Source organism: Chrysemys picta, chromosome 9, assembly GCF_011386835.1.
Source record: "Chrysemys picta bellii isolate R12L10 chromosome 9, ASM1138683v2, whole genome shotgun sequence".
In the NCBI taxonomy this organism is placed as follows: domain Eukaryota; kingdom Metazoa; phylum Chordata; order Testudines; family Emydidae; genus Chrysemys; species Chrysemys picta.
The window spans coordinates 16,610,690-16,635,128 of record NC_088799.1 but is presented as its reverse complement, the minus strand read 5'-3'; the positions used below and the strand labels follow the sequence as shown (position 1 = coordinate 16,635,128).

Below are 24,439 nucleotides of genomic sequence, written 5' to 3'. Positions count from 1 at the left end.
TTTTCATATGTATATTAAAGAATTCCAGACTGATATTTGTGTCTAAACTGCTTAAAAATAGAGTTAAATCCATTCATCATTATATTTTATTATAATGGCTGTAATTTCACATATTTAGCTAATAGCTGAATTTTTTAATTTAGAAAACTATAAGTTTGCAGGTCTTTCATCTGCCTTTATCACATGAGTAATCAAAGTACAGACAGTTAAGCTTGTGTAGGGTTACTATACGTCCGGATTTTCCCGGACATGTCCGGCTTTTTGGGCTCCAAATCCCCGTCCGGGGGGAAATCCCAAAAATCGGGACATGTCCGGGAAAATCGGGCCGGGGGCCGGCAGTGCTGAGCCGGGGGCCGGGCTGGCGGTGCCGAGCCGGGGGCCGGGGACCGGGCCGGCGGTGCGGGGCCGAGCCGGGGGCCGGGGGCCAGCGGTGCCCAGCCGGGGGCCGGGCCAGCGGTGCCGAGCCGGGGCTGGGGGTGCTGAGCCGGGGGCCGGGCCAGGGACCGGCAGTGCTGGGCGGGCCGGGGGCTGGGCCGGGGAACGACAGTGCTGGGCGGGCCGGGGGTGCTCAGCCGGGGGCCAAGCCCGGCACCCCAGGGCCCGAGCTGACCCAGGCTGGAGACGCCGGGGGGGCCAGACTGGGCCACGCCTCCTCCCCCCACTCCCCCCTTACCTGCTTCAGGCTTCCCGCGAATCAAATGTTCACGGGAAGCAGGGGAGGGGGCAGAGTTGGGGCGGGGGCGTGGGCGGGGCTGGGGCCGGGGCCCCGTGGAGTGTCCTCCTTTTGGACACTCAAAATATGGTAACCCTAAGCTTGTGCACAGATCTTTGCATGATTGGCCTCTTTTTTGGCAAACTAAGGGCTTGATCCAAAGTCCACTGAAGTCAAGGAAAATATTCCCATTGACTTCAGTGGGCATTGGATCAGGCCCTAAGCATTTGCAGGATGAGGCCCTAGCTGTAGTGTATACACAATAATTTTAATTTTTTAATTCCTCAGTGCCACTGTAACAGAAATTGTGCTGAAAAATCTATTATGAGCAATTTAAATGTGAAATTATAAAAAACACATTTTATAATGCTGATATGTGAGATTATACAGTGATGTCCTAGACAAACTGATGTCAAGGCAAATAATGTCACCATAAAAAAGGAAAATTTAAAAACAAAGACAAAAATAGGCATATAAAAGGCATCTGATAGCAAGTTTCAGAACATAATGGAAAATTAAAAAAAAATACTTGGCTATGTATGGAATTGTGTAAAATTTTGTCCCATCAAATTTTGATGAAATACATGACATTTTGTTTTATTTTTCAGTTTCATGATTTTCAAAGAGATATCCAGCTATTTTATAGTTGAAATCAATAAATATCAATGGCTGCAGAGGCCAGTTTTCTCTTCTTCTGAAAGATGATCTAAAAGTAGCAAGATACAGTCTGTCTTGAGAAGACAAAGCAATCTCTTTGTTACAACAAATACTGGATATAAGGAAAGAAAAGGGGGTTTTCAGATTCACTTTGATGCTGATGTCCATCAGAAGATACAATATCAAATCAGATGCTATTGTCAAAATTACTATAGTATATCGATTAATACTTACATGCAATGCTTTAGCTATCAATTCTGCTCCATTGGTGCAAATATCATTAAACATCAGATTGAGGTAGTGCAGGGTTGAGTTTTCCTACAGTACACAAACAGGAAACCAACGCCAAACTCAGAAATATATTTTACAGAGCATTTTCTCATTTTAAAGAGCTGATGCCTCACACGGGTTTGAAAGACATTTTGTTTAGAAACTGTTTTCTCCATAATTAATATGTTGAGCACCAACATTTAAAAACAACACAAAAATGAACACAGCAGTGATTAACCAAAAACTAACAAACATCCTTATTAACCAATGGCCCAGCTTCAAACTGCTACATTTGCATATTCAGTTTTCAACATGCCAAAGGTTTTTGTACCTACAACAAATAACCTCATCACAGAAGATGACAAGGGGCAAATCGGAGGTTTAGGCAAGTGGGGAAGTATTTGTTTAGATAATTAGGGAGGTGTGGGAGGCAGCTTGGGACTGGGGGATACCAGTGCTAAAACGCTACTAACATGATCATCAATAAAAAAGTTAATACTGTTGATATTTAAATTGTCATCCTTAGGTTTCAGTTCAAAGCCCCGGGAAAAGACTGCAATAGTATATGCCTCAGAGGTACTGTTTCAGGCTGTCAGCAGGCTCAGGAAAGCAATACTGCACTGGTTTACACGGATCACATTTTCAAGATTTTCTACACAACTATTAGAGCTAGAAGCATAAATTTTCATTTTAAAATGAAAGTTTAGTTTCGGAGCATGATTCTGAAGCAATGAGCTAACTCCATAGATAGGGAGTTGCAGACTACAGGGATTCCTGTATATAGCTTGCTTCTGGCGGGCACTAGAAGCCTATGTTTTTAAGTTTCCATACATACTAAGGATATACATTATGTTTTTGTGCATTTCCGTTAATTTTGTCAGGCACAATATATTACCAAAATGCTACACAAATGCAGACTGTACTGTAAAAACCACATATATTGAAACAACTGCAAAAAGTTTATGATGAATGCAATCTGATATTATAAATTGATGGATCTGGATATGCAAAGCCAAGATTTCTGGAATTTTTCCAAAACAACACATACTGTCACCAATATATTGCACATAAATGTTATCATGGCCAATGAAACCACAAACTTGAGGAAAAAATCAAATATTCTGGCCCAGAGAAAACTACCTGAAGGAATTTTGCAGCATGCTCTGCTCCAACATCAGTTAATACATTATATCTAAGGTCCAGCCCTGAAAGGCAAAGAATACAGAAATAAATAAGACTAACAACACTTATTAATAACTAATTGATCTCCACATGAAAGGTAAGAAGAAAGAACTGTTTCTTGTTTCCAATTTATAAAGAGATATGAAGTAATGAGACGACATACCTGTAACAAATGTGTTATTGCTTAAGATGCAGGCAAGCATTCGAAAATCCTCATCTGTAACTTTCTGTACTGGCACCAAGCGGTTATTTCCAGCTATTTTTAATGTGATCCCTTTTGTCAATCTGTTGTAATGTAGAAATACTTTAAAACATAAGGATGGCAGGAGAAAGAAACACTATACAAAGTATTAGTTCTATATGTATCATGGGATGGAGATGCAATAGTGCTTCCCCCTCACTAGTATATTTATCAGGATTGTGAAATCTGGATCAAAAAAATCCATGGAGAACAATGCTATACTAGCTGTAATTCATAATTGTCCATTTTGACTGCCTGATACACTATACTGCCACAAGAACCCACTTAGAATTTTAGCAACAAAATTATTCAGGAGATTATTCTGGAAGGTTCAGTCTCTCCTTTTTCCTTTGTTTTACTCTACCCCATCCTCAATAACTGAGCACAGAAGAAAGCAGTTCTCTTTCCATTTTCTCTACATCATCTTTCCTCAGACCACCCCAAACACACAAAGAAATCTGTCATCTATAGCCAGCACCCTACACTGGAACCCATACACAGTGCCATCAAACAACCACAACCCAGACTCAAACAGGACCCCCCCAACCTGAAAGAAATCTTTCCTGAACCTCCACTTCTGGCCTTCAAACTACCCCCCAACCTCTCCAAGCTCGTCGTCAGAAGCAAGATCTCCGCAGACCAGGATACACCAACTCAAAGCAGCATCAGACCCTGCCGGAACAACAGATGCAAAACCTGCAGACATATCTCCACTGCCACAATGATCAACATACCTTTCAAGATCCATGGGTCCTATACATGCCTATCACAACATGTGGTATATGTCATCCAGTGCACTAAATGCCCAAATAACAATTATGTGAAACCAGGCAATCACTATGCTCTCGAAAGAACTCACTTAGAAAAATGATAAAGGACAAAAACACCCTATCACCTCTGGGTGAACACTTTTCACAAAGTGATCTATATCTGACATATCGGTCCTCATCCTCAAATGAAACCTACTTTCAAAAGATGAGCCTGGGAGCTTAAATTCATTACTCTGCTAGATACCAAAAATCATGGGCTGACCAGAGACAGTGGATTTATGGCTTATTACAACAATCTGTAACCCACTAACCCCTTCTTTTTATCCTATGACTGCAGAGGTGTTAACCGGTCACTTTACCTTGAATAAACAACAGGAGTACTTGTGGCAGCTTCTAAAGGTTTTCAAACTGTGGGGTGCAAAGAAACGTTCTGAGGGGTGAGTGGCGACGCCAGGCCTGTCTGGGTTGGGGGGGGCACATCCAAAAATTGTAACTCAAAGGGTGGGGCTCAGCTCAAATTTGGGTGGCATGCTGAGATGAGTCAGGGTGGAGGTGGCGCTCCCCACCGCCCAAGCCCTGCTGCCTGGGGCTGGCCCAAGGTGAGACAGGCAGTGAAGATGACACTCCCTCCCCGAGCCCTGCCAGTTGGGGCTGGCCTGAGCTGCCTGGCGTCGCCGCTCACACCTCCCTCTCCAACCACACGAACATTCCTCCAGGGCATGCTCCAGTTTGAGAACCTCTGTACTAAATAAAATGCGTTGTCCACCATTACAGGATTTTTCTCACGTACCTGTTGACGAGAGCTTGCGTAGTTTGGAAACTACTGCCCTATATGTTTTGTACTTTTTGAGTTTTCTGCCTGGCAGGAATATGCAGCTACAGACTTTTGCCAAGCTGTTGTCAACTTGAATTAAACCAGAACTCCTGCAATAAAATCTAAACCCCAAAAAAGTGATGTGTGTTTAAACCAGAGAACTGTCCTTTTTCATCATTCCATTCCTGGTTCTGTTACGCTGTCCAAAGCTTTCAGAAGTATTTAAAATATGCTATTTATTATTTCCTTACGTTATATCTGCTTTCTCAGCTTCTTCAAGCATGTGGGCTATGAAAGGGTTTTCTAGCTGGCTCGACTCTTGGCAGGTTTGCAAATACTGTTTATGGAGACTTAGACGAGTTGACATGACAGCTTAAAAATAAAAGCAATTTAGTAGACAGTTTTATGCATTTCTAACGTGCCCATCATATAGAATCTGGGCCCCTACGAAATTGAGAGACAGCAGTAAGTCAAAGCACGCTATAGACTTTTAGTGTCCTGTAGGAGTTTCCAGATGACTAGTTAGTACATGGCAGGCTAGAGCACTGTAGATTTACACTATTTCCCACGCACTAACTCTCCATACAGACAAGCCCAGAGTGATCTTTAGTGCTAACACCAGGTAAGAGTGTGTGTTGCAATAATGCAGTCTGGAGAATTCACATGCATGAATCTCTGTAATGAGGCCATAACAGAGGGGAATAGTTCAACCACTTAGCCATTTCTGGATGGAAAAAATGCATTTCAGGCTACTCATTTTGAGCATCTAGGACAAGTATTAGGATCTGGGACTATGAACCATCTTGACTTTTTGGCCATGTCTACACTACAAACTTTGGTCAACGCAAGCATAAAGCTGCCCCGGTTAGTATTTTGGCTCCTTGCGTCAGTGCTCTGCATATTCACCAGGATGCTTGTGTTGATGCATAGCAATGCACCGTGCATAGGTATTCCAGTGTGCGACTCACCATCATCCAGCACACTGTCTTTTGGGAAATACTAGCAATGCCTGGTGGGGCAGGAATACCCGGGGAGAAAGGGGTCAAGTTCTCATCATGCATCTTTCTCTATCCCATAATGTCATCCATATCCCTTCATTTTGGTGCCTTTTTAAAAAAATCCTACAAAACTGCACAGTATTTCTCACTGTCTGCCATCTCTGAAGTATGGAGCCCACAAAGCTCTACACTTTTGTCACAAGCATTGCGAACACAAGGATGTATGATCCTGATATTTGCAGAGCTTCAAGAAGAACTGCAGCAGCAGAGGATGTAAACATTTATTGGAGGACAGATTATTGTGGGACATAGCGAGAACCAATTCAATGTTGTTGGTGGAGTTCACGGAGCAGCTGCAAACGGTGCAATGCTGCTTCTGAGCCCGAGAAACAAGCACTGGCTGGTGGGATCATATCATAATGCAGATTTGGGAAGACAAGGCTTGGCTGCAGAATTTTCTGATGTGAAAGGCCACACTCCTTGATCTGTATGCTGAATCCCCAGCCCTCCAGCACAGAGACACCAGAATTAGAGCTGCATGGACAGTTGAGAAGTGAGTGGTGATCGCACTGTGGAAATTTGTAACACTAAATTGATTGCTACCAGTCAGTGGGAAATTATTTTGGAGTTGGAAAATCCACCATGGGGGCAGCTGTCATGCAAGTGTCATGCTACGCAGGACTGGACTCTTGGTAATGTGCAAGACATAGTGGATGGATTTGCATCAGTGCAGTTCATGAATTGTTGTGGGGTGATAGATGGCAGGTATATCCCTATTTTGGCACCAGCCCACCTTGCCACAGACTACATCAACGAAAAGGCTTTTCTATGGTAATACAAGCATTGGGGGCTCACCGGAGACACTTCCCCATATCAGTACTGGCTGGTCAGGGAAGATGCACGACGCTTACATCTTTAAGAACAGAGGACTGTTCAGAAAGCTGCAACCAAGAACATTCTTTCCTGACCAGCAGATTAGCACTGCCGATGCTGAAATGGCAATAGTGATCCCGGGGGACCCAGCCTACTGCTTGCTTATGAAGCCAGTCATCTCAACAGCACCAACGAAAGGTTCAACTACCAGCTCAGCAGGTGCAGAATGACAGTTGAATGTGCTTGTGTTAGATTGAGGGGAATCTGGCCGTGTTTACTGTCATGGTTGGATCTCAGTAAGAAAAACACTGCAAATGGTTGTAGCTGCCAGTCATATCCTGCATAATATCTGTGAGGCAAAGGGGGAAAAGTTGCCACAAGGGTGGAGGTAGAGTGGCTGTCTGCTGAATCTGAACAGCCAGACACAAGAGCTATTAGAAGAGCTCAACATGGAGCTATGCAGCTGAAGGAGGCCTTGAAAGAGCCCTTTAACAGTTAGCTACAGTACTGTAATGTGGTGTCGTGGACTGTGCTCCCTACCTGGTCCTGAAGTTTTGGGGGCTGCAAGGTACTGTGTGGTGGTTGATGTACATTTATGAATGTAACACTGTCTGTTAATGCACCTATTAATATGCAGTGCTAGCTGTAAGTTTATAATTATTACACTATGTTTGTCACTGATCCTATGAGTTCCGTCGTCCTGTACAATAACAAGTAGTGGGTGCTTTCAGTAGTTCTAGACATTCTGTAGCATATGTTGTGAAGTAATAAAAATGCCCCAAAATAGAATTTGATTGCATCCTGAAACTAGTGCAAAAAACCTATGTGCAATTAAAAAACAAACACAATAAAAAAATCTGAAATAAATTAACAGAACTTACAAGGGGAAAGAAAGTTCATGTCCATTTCAGTCAATTTTGCCTACACAAACCAGCAAACAGCAACCGGGTCAGTTTATGTTAAGCTGTTCTTACTATTTTCTAGCATGGAGTGGGAGCCATAGATGCCACATGGAAAGTTGGGGGCCTAGGGAGGTGCTAACATGGAGTTCTCCATTGACTGCTGGGACGCCTGGGCCTTTCTCCATGATGTCGGAAATATTCACCCACCAGCCCCTCAGCTCACAGTCCGAAGCAGCACTGTCTTGAGAACATATTCTTCTTTTCCATATTCTCCTGAGTCATCTTCTTTTTCCTCCTTATCCAGGTCAGGCTTTCAACAGGTGTGGAGGGGGACCCCTCCAGGCCACAACCACAGAAGACACAGAAAAAATTCAGAGTGGTATCGTTGTATTTATAAAGTGAAAGTTAAGTTTCAGAACTCCCTTCCTTTCCTCTCCTAAAGTTTTAAACAAGACATGCTTATTGACACTTCAGCTCCAGAATGCTTGTGCACAGCACGGCTCTCCAGTTCCAGCCATGGTGAGTATGGCCCAGCAGGGGCACGGGGTAAATGAGGAGAGAATTGTAGGGCAATGGTACTGAGTACTGGCACTGTTTTCCACAGGCAGTGGTGATTTTAGCTGGTCTCTTGCTTCTGAGGGTAACAAAGGAACAGAGAGCACAGCTGCTGCGGACATCCCAAAGCCACTTGGACCCATATGCTGCTAGCCTATGTACTGCTATGGTGCCTGCCGAAGTCATTGCGGACTGGCGTGGGAAAGTGTCCTACCACAGAGGAAGAAATAAGACGGCCATCCCTAGAAAGCTTTGGGAGAGGATTGCGGAGTATGAAAGTGTCATTGAGAACTCTCTGGAGGGTTCAAGGGACATCCTTGTGTACATAAACAAACTGCTCTGCATGGCCTCCCTTGCCTGACTCTACAAGGAAATGAAAACCATATAACTCTACCTCTGTTTGATGTACCGCTACCTCTTCTATGAGTAAATTAATGTTAAGTCAATACCTGCTTCCTGATGCACTGGGTCAGGCACCATCTGTACATTTAATCACTGTAATGGGAACTGCATTCACACATTTACCCAAGGTTCCTTTCCCTACTCGCCTGAGCTCTGCTGATGGGGCTGACTAGACGGTGGTGGAGCCTCAAACAGGTCCTGGCTCGCAGCATAGTTGGACACCCCTGAGTGCATGCCCCCACATCCTCCTCCTCACTGTTCACAGCAGGGATCTGTCTCTCAGGCTCCTCAGCAAGTATGGCATGCAGCTCATTGTAACAGCAGCAGGTCCGCAGCTCAGCACTAGATCAACTGTTGGGCCCCCTGGCCTTCTGATGTGCCTCCTGCAGTTCCTTAGCTTTCACACGTCATCGCTGCTGATTCCTGTCGTACCCCTTCACCTGCATCCCCCATGTAATCTGTCAGGTTTTTATGGCTGTCCCATGCCTGCACAGTCTCTTTTCCCCACAGGCCAAGGAGATCTGATACCTCTTTGTCTATTCCACGCAGGAGTATGTCTGGAGCATGTAGCCGGCACGGTTGGTTTGGCAGTTGCACACAACAATGTGCATGGTATGTCCACAAACTGGGCAATCAGGAAAAGGCATTTCAAAAACATGTGGTTTTTAGTGAGGGTGGGTAGCTTCGGACCTCTGTGACCCGTGGGCAGCAGAGTTCACGCTACTGACCAAAGCAGTGAGTTTCAGGCATTGTGGGACAGCTGCTAGAGGACTGTTAGGGTCAATATAGAACAGACGGTGTCTACACTGCACTCCATCACCACAGTACATTGACCATGGCTCAATGCCATTTGGGGAGATGGTGTTACTGCATCGCTGTATCAGCAGGAAACAAATTTGAATGTAGACTCATGCAAAACTAGGTTGACGCAAGGCGACTTATGTCAACCTAACTTTGTAGTATAGACCAGGCCTGAGAGGCAGATACTCGGAGAGTGAAATCAAAATTCCTCAAAACGATTCCCCCTGCTGATATACATTATTTCAATCCTACCTGTAGTGAGCTTGAGATGTGAATTTTTAAAATAACAAGTAAAAATAACGGCAACTCTTTTGACAAATAAACAACAGAGCAATTCTGCCCCTTTGGGCTGAGGTTCAACAGTCAGCAGTTCTAATTGGAGATGGAATCAATCTTGCTAACTTGGGGGGAAAAACAAAAAAATACCACCTTGGTAGAAAGACTCTAGACTTTGCACTTTTAATCAATATTCAAAATCAGACAAATGACAGAGTAATACAGATGAAAGACTAAACAACCACTTAAGCATCCCTCATCCAGTTTAGGGTTATATTTTGTCCTTGCATATGTACATATGTATTCATACACTTCCCTAGCACTCCACACAGGTCCTTGTCTTCACTGGGGGGAAAAAAGATGGGTTCCTACCTCGAAGTAAAACCGTAGTGAAGACAAGGCAGTTTGGAGTTTTTACATAAGTTAACACTTTGGTCTGTTAAAAGCTGTGTGTCAGACCTTGAAGACAAGGCCCTAACTCACACGGGGCAGATGCAGACAAGCCCATAGAATCAGGAACCACTCCTCTGCTCTACTGAACAAATCTTGGATGCTTGACAGAATATTCCCATAATGTTTACTATAGGATTCTACGTATAGGGTATGTCTACACTGCAGCTGGAAGCTACCCTCCTAGCCCAGGTAGACAAACTCATGCTAGTTGGGCTTGAACTAGCATGTAAAAATAGCAGCGTGGATGGCCCGGGTGGAGACGCAGGCTAGCCACCCTAGCTCAGATTCAGGGGGTCGGGAGTTCTTGAGAGCCCAAGCCACAAGTTCCACACTGATATTTTTAGTGCAATAGCTCAAGCCTGACTAGCACAAGTCTGTCTGCCTGCTCCCAGCTGCCGTGTAGACATGCCCCTATGTTCCTCCATGGCAAAATAATAAGCCCACATCTGTGAGTACTGAATTTTTTACTAAGCAAAACTGAGAGAGATTTCACTGTTGCAATATACTTGATCATCTTTAATCTACTTTTAAATTAGAACTATATTCTCAAAGGCCTGTATCTTATATTGATATTTCCTTAAATAATAAATAATGTGTGTCAATATGCAGCAGTGTAGAATTTCAACACAAATTAAATAATAACTTATGGTATAACTTTTCTAGCAATAAAGTTACCTTCAGAGCTGTGAGCTGTCATTTCACAAAAATCACACTGTATTCTAGGTGCTCTCACTGATAACTCTGATGTCACACTACGGCGGAAAAATAGCCTAATATTAAAAAAAAAAAATCCCCTTTTACACACACACACACACACACACACACCCCTACACCTGTTTGGCAAACAAGCAACGCTTACTAGGCAATTACAAGTGGATATTTCAGACATTAACTATATTCCTCACAGGTTTTAGTTTCAAATAAGCTTTTTAAAATCAGGCACAGCAAAGCACGCCTCACCGGTTAGGAGCCCAATCCAGCCGAGCGTGCATCGAGGCACCTCCATTATACCCACTAGTAAGTGCTGCTGGCAGAATGGGGCTCTGGGCTAAGTTCCTTCCAAGCCTTGCCCCACATGGCCAATCTCTCCCCCAGCACGGAAGGGGGGGCGGCAGATCTGATCATGCCCAGAGACACCATGGAGAATATCTCCCCCCCCCCCCCTTGCAGGGTCACCCGGGGGGGGGGGAAGTGGGGCAATTTGCACCAGGCCCTACAGGGGCCCCCAGGAGAATATAGTATTCTATGGTATTGCAACTTTTTTTATGGAAGGGGCCCCTGAAATTGCTTTGCCCCAGGCCCCCATTAATCCCCTGGGCGGCCCTGCCCGGGTGTGCACCCTACACGCCGTGTCGCCCACAAAACGCGGGGGCGTCACCGGCGCTCTGAATGCCTGGGGCTCCCCGGGGCTGGGGGTCAGAGTCCGGGGGCCCAGGCGGCAGCCCCCTCCCCGTGGCGGCTACCTGCGGCCGTTGCCATGGGGGTTCCCGAGCGCTGCCCCGGCCGCGAGCTCAGGTCCCCGGCCGTGGTTGCCATGGAGACACCGACCGCACGCGCTTCTCTTGCCGCCCGTGGGTTCTCCAGTGCGCCTGCGTTCCCTCATCCCACTCAGCGAGCGCCCAGGGTAAGGGACGACCCTCGCCCCTCACGGGGTATTGCTAGGGAAGGAGCTGAGCTTGCACCTGGTCGAGAGTCACCCCCACGCTCGGCTGGCTCCGAACCCCCGCGGTTGCTGGTGCGGAGCCCTCCTTATGCCAGCAAAGCCCCTCGCTTGCGAGACATGAAATGCGTTGGCTTGGGTATCCCCTGAGAGCCAGAAAACTGGGGACCCCTCCCAGTGAATGCATTGAACAGGAGTGCTCTGCAATGCCGTGATCCTGGGGATCCCTCCCCATGAAGAGCATATGGGAGCAGGGTCCCCCTACACAGCCATGAAAATACCTCTCCATACAGAGGAGTTCTATTCTGAAAAGCCATAAACTTGGGGATCCCTCCACAGGAGGATGTTTGATTGGGGTCCTCCCTGCAAAGCCATGAACTGTCCACCTCCCTCTCCCCCTCACACAAGCCTTGAAATTGGTTTTGTCTCATCCTGTGATGGCATCAATTTGTCAGAATTATGAAATTGGAGGTTGATGGGGTGCCCCTTACAGACTTCACTGGAAGAACTCCTTTTTGTGGTGCTCTGACCTGCTTTGTGTGTCCCTTTAATGGATTCCTTACATGTTACTTAATGGAGGAATTGTTAGGTGGCAGTGACCCCCCTCCCCTGCTCCCACCCCTTGGCTGAAATAGCACCCTGCATAATTGCACTTTATTAGTAGGCAATCTCTCTTGATGTGCCCAGGTTTGCTGGATCAGTAACATACCACCAGGACTTCTCCCCCTCAATAGAAATTCTCCAACACTGTGGAGCTGAACTCTTCTGAAACCTTACGTCTAGGGCTAGCTAGGATTCTGACCCCTTGAGAGCTTCCCCCAAGCTCCCATTCTTGCTCTCCCCCATGGGACACTTCCACTCTTCTCAGATCTCTCCCTGGATGATGGCCAAAACCACTTTACCCAACTTTGGGCTCCCACAGGCAGGATCTACAAGAATGGGTCCAGAACCACCAGTCAATAATTGTCTCCACAGAATTAGTCTCTGAGCACAACCAACAGGTAGCAAGGTCCTGTAATCACTGCACCATCTTCTGAACCCAACTTCACCAACCTGTGTTCTCCACCACATGTAGGCCACTGATCTATCTCCCCCATCTGGGAAGGACTAATACACAACACTCTCCAGGCCTCCAACTGAGCTTTCTCATCCCTTTATAGGGAGCTTTTACCCTTCCAGCACTGTGTCTGATAATTGAACAGGGCAGGTTGGTCCCAGGCCTCCAGACACCCTTAAAGGGGCAGACTACCCTGTTACACATAGGTGTCTGTATCTGTCCCTCTCATTTAATACATTTTTCTACTGTCTGTCACTATCTTAATATTACCCTTGTATACAGGACGTGCTGCTGCCTCTCACATGGCAGAAGCAGGGTGCATGACAGTGCACAAACTTTGTTTCTACATCAAAAATAGAAAACTGGGGACTCTCCCATTGTATCAGAAATTGGTAATCCCAACCTGGATGGTTATGATGGCTACTGCTTTGTCTCCAAATCTGAGCTTCTTTTCTTCGCTCCCCATCTCTTTTTCCATTCATAGGAACACAAGAATCACCATACTGGATCAGATATGTGGTCCATCCAGTCCAATATCCTGCTGAGAAAGTGGCCAGCACTAGATGCTTCAAAACAGGGATCGGCAACATTTGGCACGCCAGGGTTAGCACCCTGGCGGGCCGGGCCAGTTTATTTACCTGGTGACGTGGCAGGTTTGGCCGATCGCGGTCCCCACTGGCCGCGGTTTGCTGTCCCGAGCCAATGGGGGCGGCAGGAAGCTGCGGCCTGCACATCGCTCGCCCGCGCCACTTCCCGCTGCCCCCATTGGCTCGGGACGGCGAACCGCGGCCAGTGGGGACCGCGATCGGCTGAACCTGCTGCGTCAGCAGGTAAATAAACTGGCCCGGCCTGCCAGAGTGCTTACCCTGGCGAGCCGTGTGCCAAATGTTGCCGAACCCTGCTTCAGAAGAAGGTGCAAGAAACCCTACAGTAGGCAGATGAGGGATCATTTGCTCCCTAACAATTCTCCTCTTAGCCCTTAATAGTCAGAGATTGGTTTAAATCCCAAGGCATGAGATTTTATATTCCTTCCAAAACTTTTTTTTTTTAGCATATAACTCTGGATATTCTTGTTATAAGTGCCCAATTTCTTTTTGAATCATGCTAATTTCTTGGCTTCAAGGGCATCCTGTGACAATAGTTCTGCAGTCTAATTTATGGCTTGTGTGAAAAAGTATTTCCTTTTATCAGCTTTGAATTTGCTGACTTTCAATTTCATTGGTTGTTCCCTTGTTCTTGTTTTATGAGACGGGGCGATAGACATTCTGACTCCAATTTCTCTACGCATCCGAAGAAGTGGGCTGTAGCCCACGAAAGCTTATGCTCTAATAAATTTGTCTCTAAAGTGCCACAAGTACTCCTGTTCTCTATACCACTTGTTATTTTGTATATTTTTCATTCCTCTTTCCCTTTCTGCTGGTGCTTGCAAACTGCTCATCGTTGGGATTATGACATCCTTTCAGGTGAGATTATGATGTAGAGGTAAATGAGTCAGCCACCAGCCTCTTGGTTTTTTCTCCCATTGCTTTCTCTGCTGCTGCTCTTTGAACATTGACTTGTGGGATTGTGACATCCACCCCAGTAGGTTTGTGACATTGGATGCAAGTGAGCTAATCATCTCCTCTTCCTATTATTCCTCATTTTCCTTTATTCAGTAACATTCTGCAATCCTAGGATTTTAAATGCATATATACATATGATTCAAATGACACTTAAGCTTGTCCATATTGGTCAGAAACTATAGAAGTAATACATGTCATGTAAAATGGTGATATCATTTGTAAAACTCTGCTATTATTGAATTATTATGTAATACAGTAGTGGTCAGAGGCCTCAGCTGAGATCTGGGGGCCATTGTGCTAGGGGCAGTATAATCATAAAACTATATCCAACATGATGCCTGTTACACAAAACCCATAGGACAACTCTGTGGTCCTGATTCAGCAAAGCATTTAAACACGTCCTTAGCCTTAAATGTGAATAATCCTGTTCCTATTCAGCAAAGCGCATAGGCACATGCTTTAAGTTAAGTGTTTTGCTGCCTTTGAGCCTATAAAGGCATGATGCTACTTAGGTTCATCAACTCCCACTGAAATCAAGATCATGCCCCAGTTGAGCAAAAGTTCCAAAGCAATAGCAGAATATGAAAATCGGGACACTTTCATGATAGAAAAGATCTAATTTCCAGGAGGTATCACTGTTTGGTGCTCCAGTAAACTGGAAATTTTGAAAAAACACTGAATTTTGGGAGGAGAAATCCAAATTGATTTGTACTGAAAACATTTTAAGAATATGAGCACATCTCCTCTGCTGGTGTAAACTTTTATAGCTCAATGGAGCTATGCTGATCTACACCAAATGAGGATCTGGCCCATAAAACTTAAATTCAAGACCTCGCTTGAAATATTTCAAAACACACTATGTAAGAACTGTTTATTCAATTTAAAATCACTTGACAATATAGGGCCAAATTCTGCTCTTGGTTACACTTGTATAATTTGCAGTAACTGCTTTAGCTTCAATGGCATTACTCCAAATTTACACTGGTATAACTGAGAACAAAATTTGGTCCATATAATTTTATACCTAGGACTTTCTGGCTCATTGGGCTAAATTCAGTCATGATATAAGCAGATGCATCTCTGTTGACTTCAATAGCATTTCATCCACTGAATTTGTCCCTTTGTGCCTTTACCAATACACTAAGGGCCAAAAAATGTCTTTATTTACATTCTTTCAAGCTTTGGATGTCAGTGGGTAACATCAGTTTTCAGTGGTATTGGTACTGCAGCTGAAGTCAGAATCTGTCCCTAAATATTGAACTAGTTCATCCTTTTATTGTTATTTAAGTGGGTTAAAGTTGGAGTACTGCTGATTCCTTATTTTTTTCTCTTTAGAGTTAAAAATAAGAAGCACAGATGGTTGAGTTTCAGCAGAGCCCTGATGCCAACGCAGTGAATGTTCATTTCTCAAGAGCAGATACCACAATTCTTGAGAAGGATAGTTTGCAGATTTTACAGGAAACACAAGTGACGAAAGACCTAGAGAAGGACGCTCTACCTGTACACGTCACAGATCGGATATTTTTTATTGATTTAGCCAATAAGCAACAGACAACTATCCCTTTACAAATCTTTGAACTGGAAGATCTGGAAGAATTGCATTTGGAAAAAAACTTAATTGAAAGCATCCCAGGAGACATCCATCATCTTAAGAAGGTGAAAGTTCTCTATCTGAATGAGAACTATATACACGACATCTGTGAAGAACTTGGGCAGCTGAAATGTCTTCAGAGCTTAGATTTAAGTAGCAATCCACTCTCTTACAGTTCGCTGCATATCATCAGCAAACTGCAGGCACTCCGTCAGCTCAGGCTCTATGATGTAAACTTGGATGAGTTCCCAGTGGAGATCTGTAAATGCCTCCATCATGTTGAGCTGCTTGGACTATCTGGCAATAATCTAAGGTATCTGCCTAAAGAAATAGTGAATCTGAGAAAACTTAAAGAGATCTACCTGCAAAAAAACAGATTTGAAAGCTTTCCCCTGGAGCTTTGTCATCTTCTTAATCTGGAAATAATAGATCTGGAACAAAATCTAGTGAGTTTTGTCCCTGAAGAGATTGTCTCTTTGACAAATTTAGTGAAACTATTTTTAGCTTTCAATAACCTGTTATCAGTCCCTGATAAATTGCATCACTGCCGGAGACTGACTGTGCTTGATTTGTCTAATAACCTCCTGCGTAGGCTCCCTCCTAACTTCAAGCAACTCACAGAAATGAACGAGCTTGGTCTGTCTGGTAACAACTTGGAAAAGTTTCCACGTCAGATTTGCCATTGGATGTCCCTTTGCCTCGTTTATTTGAAAAACACTGGCTTGCAAGTGCTACCTTCTTCCTTTACCAGATTAACCTGTATCAAGATATTAGATCTTAGTGAAAATTTCTTTGATGAATTCCCTAAAGAGATCTGTGCTATGGAAAATCTGGAAATATTGTCACTGGATGACAATCAAATATGTGAGGTATTGATTTCTTTATTTTTGGTGTGGGATTCTATATACACTTCAAATTCAGTAGGCTAATATGCATCTCAAATGTAATAGTATGAGCCACTTAACTCTACAACATAGGGAGATAATAATATGTACGGTCTTTTGGGACAGGATACATCTTTTTGTTCTGTGTTTGTACAGCACTTGGCCCAATGGGGTCTTGGCCCATCACGGTTGTTCCTAGATGCTAAAATAATAAATAGTATTAATAATATTACAAGCCTGACTCCAAGGATGTGAGACTCAAGAATATATAACCCTCTAAAGCGTGCAAACCCCAGCAATCCTTATGCCACATAGCACAGCCACATAGAGATGCCACGAGTTGGGACAGCAGGAAACAAAGGATTCTGTTCCTGGCTCTGCCATTGTCCAGCTGTGTGATCCTGGGCAGGTCACTTCACCTCTCTTTGCCTCAGTCTCTCAATCTCTAAAACAGAGCTGATGATACTTAGTCTCCTTTGCAAAGGGCTTTGAGATCTTTGGCTGGAAAACGCCACTGTAACTGTTGAATATTATTTTACAGGGAAGAGGTCTACCCAATGCAGAAGCCAAAATGTTTCCAACCACCCATACAGTGTGACTTCCTATTGTCATTTCTCTTCTCTCTTCCCAACTTAGGGACATGCCTTTTGTTGGGGTGGTCTCATCCACGTTAGTCACTGGATGGGGGTAACTGTAGAAGCAATTCAACTTACCTTCCCTCTCTCATTTCTCCTTCATTACAATTCAAAGCTGGTTTATCATGATTCAGTCTACCCTGCACTAGGCAATGGAGTTAGGTATCAGTAACCTGCCAGTTCCCACTGTCCCTGCTAGCCCCATTCAATGAGTGTCAATACCAAAGCTGTTCTGCAACTTAATTTTTAATCTATTCAGATATCTACAGCTCTCTCTTCTTTAACACGTTTACAGGATGGCATTGAGCTATCTAAGCTATTCTAATTATTCATTGTTTTCCTTTAACATTAATGGGAGTCTTGAAACTATATCCCATGGCATCAAGAATCCTTTCACCTCTAAGTACTTGATGACCCCAATTCGGTAATAAGGTCCTTGCAGGTACTGGGGTGCAAAGCATGAACTTCACTAAGGATGGGAGCCTAGATTTCCCAAGAATTATATGATATGGAAGAATTGTGCTTCAGTGCTTTACTTGGAGGATATTTTCTTTGATGCTTGTGCAGTGTTCATTATAAGGCAGGGGTGGCCAAACTTACTGACCCTCCAAGCTGCAGACAATAATCTTCAGAAGTTTGAGAACCAGGGCCATCCCTAGCTATTCTGGGGCCCTACGCAGCCCCCAGGCCTCTGTGTGTGTCTGGGGATGGATGGACTAGCCCCAGGCCTCCACCGGGGTTGGGAGGGAGAGGGCAGGAAGGGACTGGCTTGCGGGGAACCATTCCCAGCACTCACCAGCGGCGCGGCTGGGGCCAGGTCGCTGCACTTCCTACCACCGGTGAGTGCAGGCCCATCCCTGCTGCAGTCCTCAGGGGAGTAGGGTTGGGGCTGGGACAGAGCAGGGGTGGGAAGAGCGGGGGCTGGGTGCCCCAAATTTCCTGGTGCCCTACGCAGCTGCGTACTTTATATATGGGTAGGGACAGCCCTGTTGAGAACCCAGCGGGCCTGCCAGGGATTGGGGCTTATGTCCTGTGGCAGGATGGTGGGGGTCTGAGGGCTTCTGCCCTGCAGGAGATGCCTGTCCAGGCTTAGGGCTTCTGGCCCAGGGAGGTGCCTACCAAGGCTCAGGGCTTCTTCCCTGCTCCTGTTGAAGCCCTGGCAGGTGCCTCCCACAGGGCTAAAGTCCCAAGACCCCTCTCCCCACTGGGTAGAAGCCCCTAAACCCAGACGTGGGCAAACTACAGCCCGTGGGCCGGACCCTCCTGCCCGGCCGGGGAGCACAGCTGGCTCTGGCCAGGTATCGCGGCTGCGAGTTCCTGCTGCTGGTAAGAGGGCGGGGAGCTGGGGGGGTTGGGTAAGGGAGTGGGAGGTTCCGGGGGCAGTCAGGGAAGAGGGGGCGGTTGGAGGGGGCAGAGGTTCTGGGGGGGTGGTCAGGGGATGGGGAACAGGGAGGGTTGGGAGTGGGAGTCCCGGGGGGCGGGGACGTGGATAGGGGTTGGGAGGGCAGTCAGGGGACAGGGATCGGGGGGGGGTTGCATAAGGGGGTGGGATCCTGGGGGGCAGTTAGGGGTGGGGGGTCCCGGGAGGAGATGGTCAGGGGACGAGGAGCAGAGGGCGGTTGGATAGGGGGTGGGAGTTCCGGGAGGGCTGTCAGGGGGCGGGGTGTGGATAGGGGTTGGGGCAGTCAGGGGACAGGGAGCAGGGGGGTTGGATAGGGGGCGGGGGTCCCGGGAGGGGGCAGTCAAGGGACAAGGAGCAGGGGTTTTGGATGGGTTGGAGGTTCTGAGGGGGGCAGTCAGGGGATGGGAAGTGGGAGGGGGCAGGGGCCAGGCTGTTTGGGGAGGCACAGCCTTCCCTACCCAGCCCTCCATACAGTTGTACAACCCCGATGTGACCCTCGAGTCAAAAAGTTTGCCCACCCCTGCCCTAACCCCTCAACCACACTGTGGGGCTGAAACTCTGAGCTCCCCCCACCCAGTGGAAAATGTGGGGGATGATATGGTGGGCTCCACGAGCTGCACTTTAACTATAAAAGAACCACATGTGGCTCGCAAGCCCCAGTTTGGCCACCCCTGTTATAAGGCATTAGTACAAGCTGTTTGTGATGTGAGACAGTTATACGCTACCCAAAGGCGGCAAGGTGCTAGAATAACACATTCTTAAAGCCATTGGAGCAGATGAGTGACAGTAGCTTAATTAAAATTGCAGTTAATAAAACTGATAGTTATTATGTTTACAACGCTTGTTTCCTAATGCTGATGTGCATCACAGCCTCACTACCCCCTGTAATCAATTGCCACTGACAGGCAGATATTCAGCCAGGAAAAAAGGAACCAAAAACAAACCACTAAAAAGTGAAAAGCTAGACATGGTAACCTGCTTTGAATAGTAGAGATTAGATGCTAAAAGGGCCTGGTTCTATTTATACCTATCTTTTTCTGAAGTAACGGTCTGATAATTTCATTTGCCCAGGATCAAAAAATGTGATATACTATTTGAAACAGAGCAGGAGGCAAGTTTACAATGGATGTACAAGTTGTTAATGCTTTTAGAACCAGTATCTTATGCCAGCCTAGGGGACAATGATACAGCTGAAACCTGTCAATATATGAACAGTAATGGGTGTCTTCCTCTTAGGGCATCAAACACATTTCCCTTTTGTGATATAATGCAGTCCTCCCCATCTTGTGCCAGGAGATCGTGATTTATTTTGTTTTTTTTCCCCCCTTGAAGGCGACATTTGTGGAAGTGGTAATATATGCAAATGACCCAATTTAATTTATGTAAATTTATGTAAAATATCTTATAATACACAGATACTATCAGAGGGATTGGGAAGCACAGGAGCACCTGTTACATTTCATTCTCCAGGCAGCCACTTCTGGAAGGAACGTATATGCTAAGAATTAGCCTAATTCAGATAAAGTTTACACAGAGACACCTTTCAGTAAGGGAATATAGCAGGGAAACGTTGCAAAAATTTCAATCATAATGTGGCAATATCATAGAATGTGGCCAGCATGATATTCTTCGTTGATCCGTAGTAATGTGACAGAGTATTTCCCAGAACAGCAAACAACAAACAACAAGACATAGCTATTTAACGGATATAAATGTATTTTTTTTAAATGTATGTTTTGGAACACGCCTAGATACCTCCAGAGGTGACGGGACTCTCTAACTTAAAATGCCTTGGTCTGACTGGAAACAGATTCAGTGTCTTTCCAGAAGAAGTCTTTCTCCTTCAGTCATTAGAGAAATTATATCTGGGACAAGATAAAGGGATCAAATTCATGACTCTTCCAAGAGACATCAGCAAACTGCAGGTAGGAAAAAGAGCAGGGAGAGGAGCTCAGTCTAACTCTGCCTGGTACCACAAAGAAGCACAGAAGAATTAAGCTGTTTGAAGAGAAGGAATCCCAATCCTGCAGGCCTTCCACAAACGCACCTTCCATGGACAATGGGATTTGGTGCGCAGGGCCTGTCAACAGCAGGTGCTGAGCACACTAACGTTCCATTTAATTCGATGGGACACAACACCTTGCAGAATTGGACCCACTGAGGTCTGGCAGGATTGGGTAAAACATTTGTAACAAACAGGTCTTGTTAAAGTTGATGGACCCAAAACTTAGATATCTCTGTATTATATATAACCTATTTCACATAGATTCTCTCTATTATTTCCATCTCCCTATGTGGAATAGGTTATGTGTGTATATCTTTCTGATCCCATAAAATGTGTTGGGCCTCTACACCAGGGCTGTAGCATTGTTAAACCCCTGTTTTACTGGGTGATCAATCACCACCAAGCCCTAGGCAATAAGCCACTTTACAATTGCTGATGGAATTCATGTTTTCCCTTCTCTCTGCCTGCCCACAGAGCAGCCGCTATACCTTTCAAGAGGTTGCTAGCACGCAGGAGTGACAGAAGGACCACATAGTGGCAAAGGAAGTAAATCCTCAAGCCTTGATAGGTCATGCTGCACTTTAAGGAGATGCTCAAACACTGCTGGATAAATTTATCCAGTTATATCACACTCATTACCGTAGTATCTGAGCACCTAACAATGCTATCACCCCAGTCGTATGTTTTGCATTTGCCAATGTTCAGTTGTGCATTGTTCAATGATCTACCTAAGGAAACAAATCCTTTTTTAAAATAGAAAATCATGCACATTTTTTTCCAGAATCTGAAAGAGCTGTACCTAGAGAACAATTGTCTGGAGTACCTGCCACCTTCCATAGGCTTGCTGAGCAACTTAGAAATAGTTGACTGTCACAACAACCTCCTTAAAGAACTCCCAGACTCCATATGTCAAGTACAAGGTGAAAAAACATCCTATGCATTTGTGTCTGTAAGAGCACAGGTTTAAGCAGGGATTTCAGAGTTCAAAAATCTTCCTCTTCTCACCCAGACACCTTTCCTGGTCCAAATGAGAGACTAGGTTGAGTAATCTGTATTATTAAAAGTTCTTATTGTCTGATGATCTGTTGAAGACTTTCCCTACTGAATAGATTCAGATGCAATATACACCCCGGGAAAGTTAATGATCTGCAGATATAAGTGGCATTGTTTTTTAAAATTGGTCAATTGATGACAAAGTAGAACAATTAACAATTCTTGCAGCTTTCTTACCAAGATAGCATTTTGCTGCTTGACAAAACTCCCCTGAGTCCGAGGCACAGATGCAGTGTGTAGGTGGTGTTTATGTAACCCACACCCACTCAATGTGGCCTTCTCTCCTCCCCTAGTGGTGGTTGGGCCACAAATAGAGGTCAATAAGCCTGATTCAGCCTTGGCTAACAGACTGGTGTCTTTTAAGCTTAGAGGATCATACTTTAAGATCCCCAGCTCCCAAGTCTATTTCTCATTGCCAGCGACCCACCTCAGGGTGTGGCATATCATTTAGGAAATGAAGCTCTGTTGAGTGCTTCACCCTAGTTCCTATTTTGGGGGGGAAACAATTTTGTATTCTTGCACTTACCTTGAGCCTAAGCCTAAAAACTCATAACTCAGGGCCGTGGAAGTAGAAAGGCACAACAGCAGTAACACCCTTCTTGTTGATATTTTTGTAAAAAACAAACAAACAAACTTTGATCATGCCATTAAAACAAACATGTTGGTGTTATTGAAATCCTGTGAAAAAAATCTCTCCAAGTTTGGGAACTAGGCCCTTTATACTATAGATGAAACAACCTATTGATGTGCTGGGAAATATTTATATACACAGAGTAAATATTTCACACTCCAGCAATACATTGTTTTATTGTAAGCACACCCAGGGAACACTCCAGATTATTATTAGTCTGTGCATTGCAGTTTTGCGATTTTATTTGTTCAGGTTTGCAAAGATTGCTTGTTCAGAACAATCAGTTGTTCCAACTCCCAGAAAACTTGGACAGTCTTCAGAAGCTGCAACTTGTCTTGCTGGATGGGAACCCTATGACAGACCCTCCAATTGAGGTGTGCAGCCAGGGGAACTTGGCTATCTGGGAGTATTTACGGGAAAAGAGGCATCAAAAGGCCAAGGCTACAAAGGTACAAGGCATAAGAGATCTACTACACTGCACAAACTGCATTAAAAATCCAGGTTTCATAGTATCAGCCGTGTTAGTCTGTATCCGCAAAAAGAACAGGAGTACTTGTGGCACCTTAGAGACTAACAAATAATAATAATAATCCAGTGTTTTACACAACATTCTACAGGGCATGCTATGCAAGGTCCTGAAGTATCTTAAAAATTCTGTGTCAGCTCTGATGGGGCAGTAAAGCAGCAGATACCTCCTCGTGTGCTATGGAGTCTCTATCTCATTGCCAATGGGGAATGTGGGCTTGGTAGGGGAATGGCCACTGCACTATGCAGATCCATTAAGCCAAATCCTTGCTTGGGGAAGAAGCTATAAACTGCATCCTTTAGTCCCAAGACTGTAGGGGCACAGGGGGCACAGGGATTCAGCCTGGAACGGCCCTAGATCAGTGATACTCAGACTGAGGCTCAGGAGTCGCAAGTGGCTCTTTAGTGTGTCTCCTGCAGCTCTTTGTAGCACATATTAAAACACTGATAATTAACAACCAATCAGGATGCTTAACCAATTGTAGAATACTTAGTTGTTTTGCTGTGAGATTCTAATTATATAATATAAAAGCGAAAAAGGAAACACTGAATTACTGTGGCTCTTTTGGGTAATAGTGATTGCTAATTTGGCTCCTGAACCACTGAGGTTTGAGTATCACTGCCCTAGATGGTTATTAGAAGCTCAATCTACAGCACCAGTAGGCAATAGAGTCATTTTGCTCAAAAGATGGGGATGAGGAACAAGGGGCAGGTCCTCAGTCCCTGAATCTCCTGTATTTCAAATTCTTCCCTTCCCCCAGTTATTGTCTTATTTCTACACATTGCTACCCAACATCTGAAAGGAAACAACTTCCCTTTCATTGGGCCCAACATAGGACCATTAGCTAGGTCCAAATTGACTGTGGGTACATGGGGTAACGTAACAGCCAAATAGTGACATTTAAAGTTGGGAAGATGACTTCTCTTCACTTGAAGCCCTTGCCTTGACCAAAGAGTTGAGAGAATAACAATGAGAGTGTTCCCTCCCTTAGAGAAATTTTAGTTTAATTTTAAAATAGCTCATGGAAATAATCTGAAAAATATAATTTAGTTGGTTGGCAGGTCCTCTTACTTTAAATTAATTTAGTCTAATCATGAATTTAACCCCAGTTTACTCCAGCAGACCCCAATGCATTCAGCTTTTTGCATCAATACTAGCCGACAGTGCTCAAGTCAATTGTTTGAAGTCACCCTCTTCTCCTCTAGGTAACAATATTGTTCCATCCTCTCTTTCAGATCCAGGCTTGGTGGCGTGGGCAGATGGTGCGGAAGGGGCTTGGAATTTTTGCTGAGCTTCAAAAACTGTTAAAGAAAGGAAAGAAAGATAAGAAGGGGAAAGAAAAGCCTGGCAAAGGTGCAAAGGGCAAAAAGAAGTAATTCTGTATATGATTTGTACATCAAACTGTTTAGAACTCTTGTACATTGGGAGAGTATTTTCTTGCTTCTCCCTGCAAGGGATAGTCAATACTAAAATTTCCAGAACATTGAACATTACAATTAAAAAAATAACTTAGGTGTTTTATGGCCA

General features: G+C 44.8%; 3 protein-coding genes across 8 annotated transcripts in view; 2 read left to right on the top strand and 1 right to left on the bottom strand.

The window, feature by feature from the left end:
• The window catches only part of LRRC34 (leucine rich repeat containing 34), a 21,041-nt gene extending 9,490 nt beyond the window's left edge, over nt 1–11,551 (bottom strand). The window contains exons 1-6 of one of the 6 annotated variants that reach the window (XM_024102554.3): nt 11,370–11,551; nt 10,582–10,676; nt 4,898–5,018; nt 2,985–3,106; nt 2,780–2,844; nt 1,604–1,687 (exon numbers count right to left, since the gene is read on the bottom strand). In XM_024102554.3, the coding sequence (XP_023958322.2) occupies nt 1,604–1,687; nt 2,780–2,844; nt 2,985–3,106; nt 4,898–5,018; nt 10,582–10,676; nt 11,370–11,509 (627 nt within the window). In that variant the 5' untranslated portion in view covers nt 11,510–11,551. The remainder of the gene's footprint in view (nt 1–1,603; nt 1,688–2,779; nt 2,845–2,984; nt 3,107–4,897; nt 5,019–10,581; nt 10,677–11,369) is intronic. The other 5 variants (XM_065557799.1, XM_008164974.4, XM_008164971.4 and 2 more) reach the window with 5 other exon arrangements.
• Nucleotides 2,926–24,439, top strand: part of SEC62 (SEC62 homolog, preprotein translocation factor) — a 124,120-nt gene continuing 102,606 nt past the window's right edge. Inside the window, exon 1 of the mRNA XM_065557800.1 lies at nt 2,926–2,967. Coding sequence (XP_065413872.1) covers nt 2,963–2,967 — 5 coding nt within the window. The 5' untranslated portion in view covers nt 2,926–2,962. The remainder of the gene's footprint in view (nt 2,968–24,439) is intronic.
• LRRIQ4 (leucine rich repeats and IQ motif containing 4) lies at nt 11,415–24,439 on the top strand. The gene is made up of 6 exons (XM_024102590.3): nt 11,415–11,530; nt 15,521–16,645; nt 20,449–20,622; nt 21,484–21,622; nt 22,639–22,835; nt 24,148–24,439. The coding sequence occupies exons 2-6, from the start codon at nt 15,542–15,544 to the stop codon at nt 24,286–24,288; spliced, it is 1,755 nt and encodes a 584-aa protein (XP_023958358.2). The 5' UTR covers nt 11,415–11,530; nt 15,521–15,541; the 3' UTR covers nt 24,289–24,439.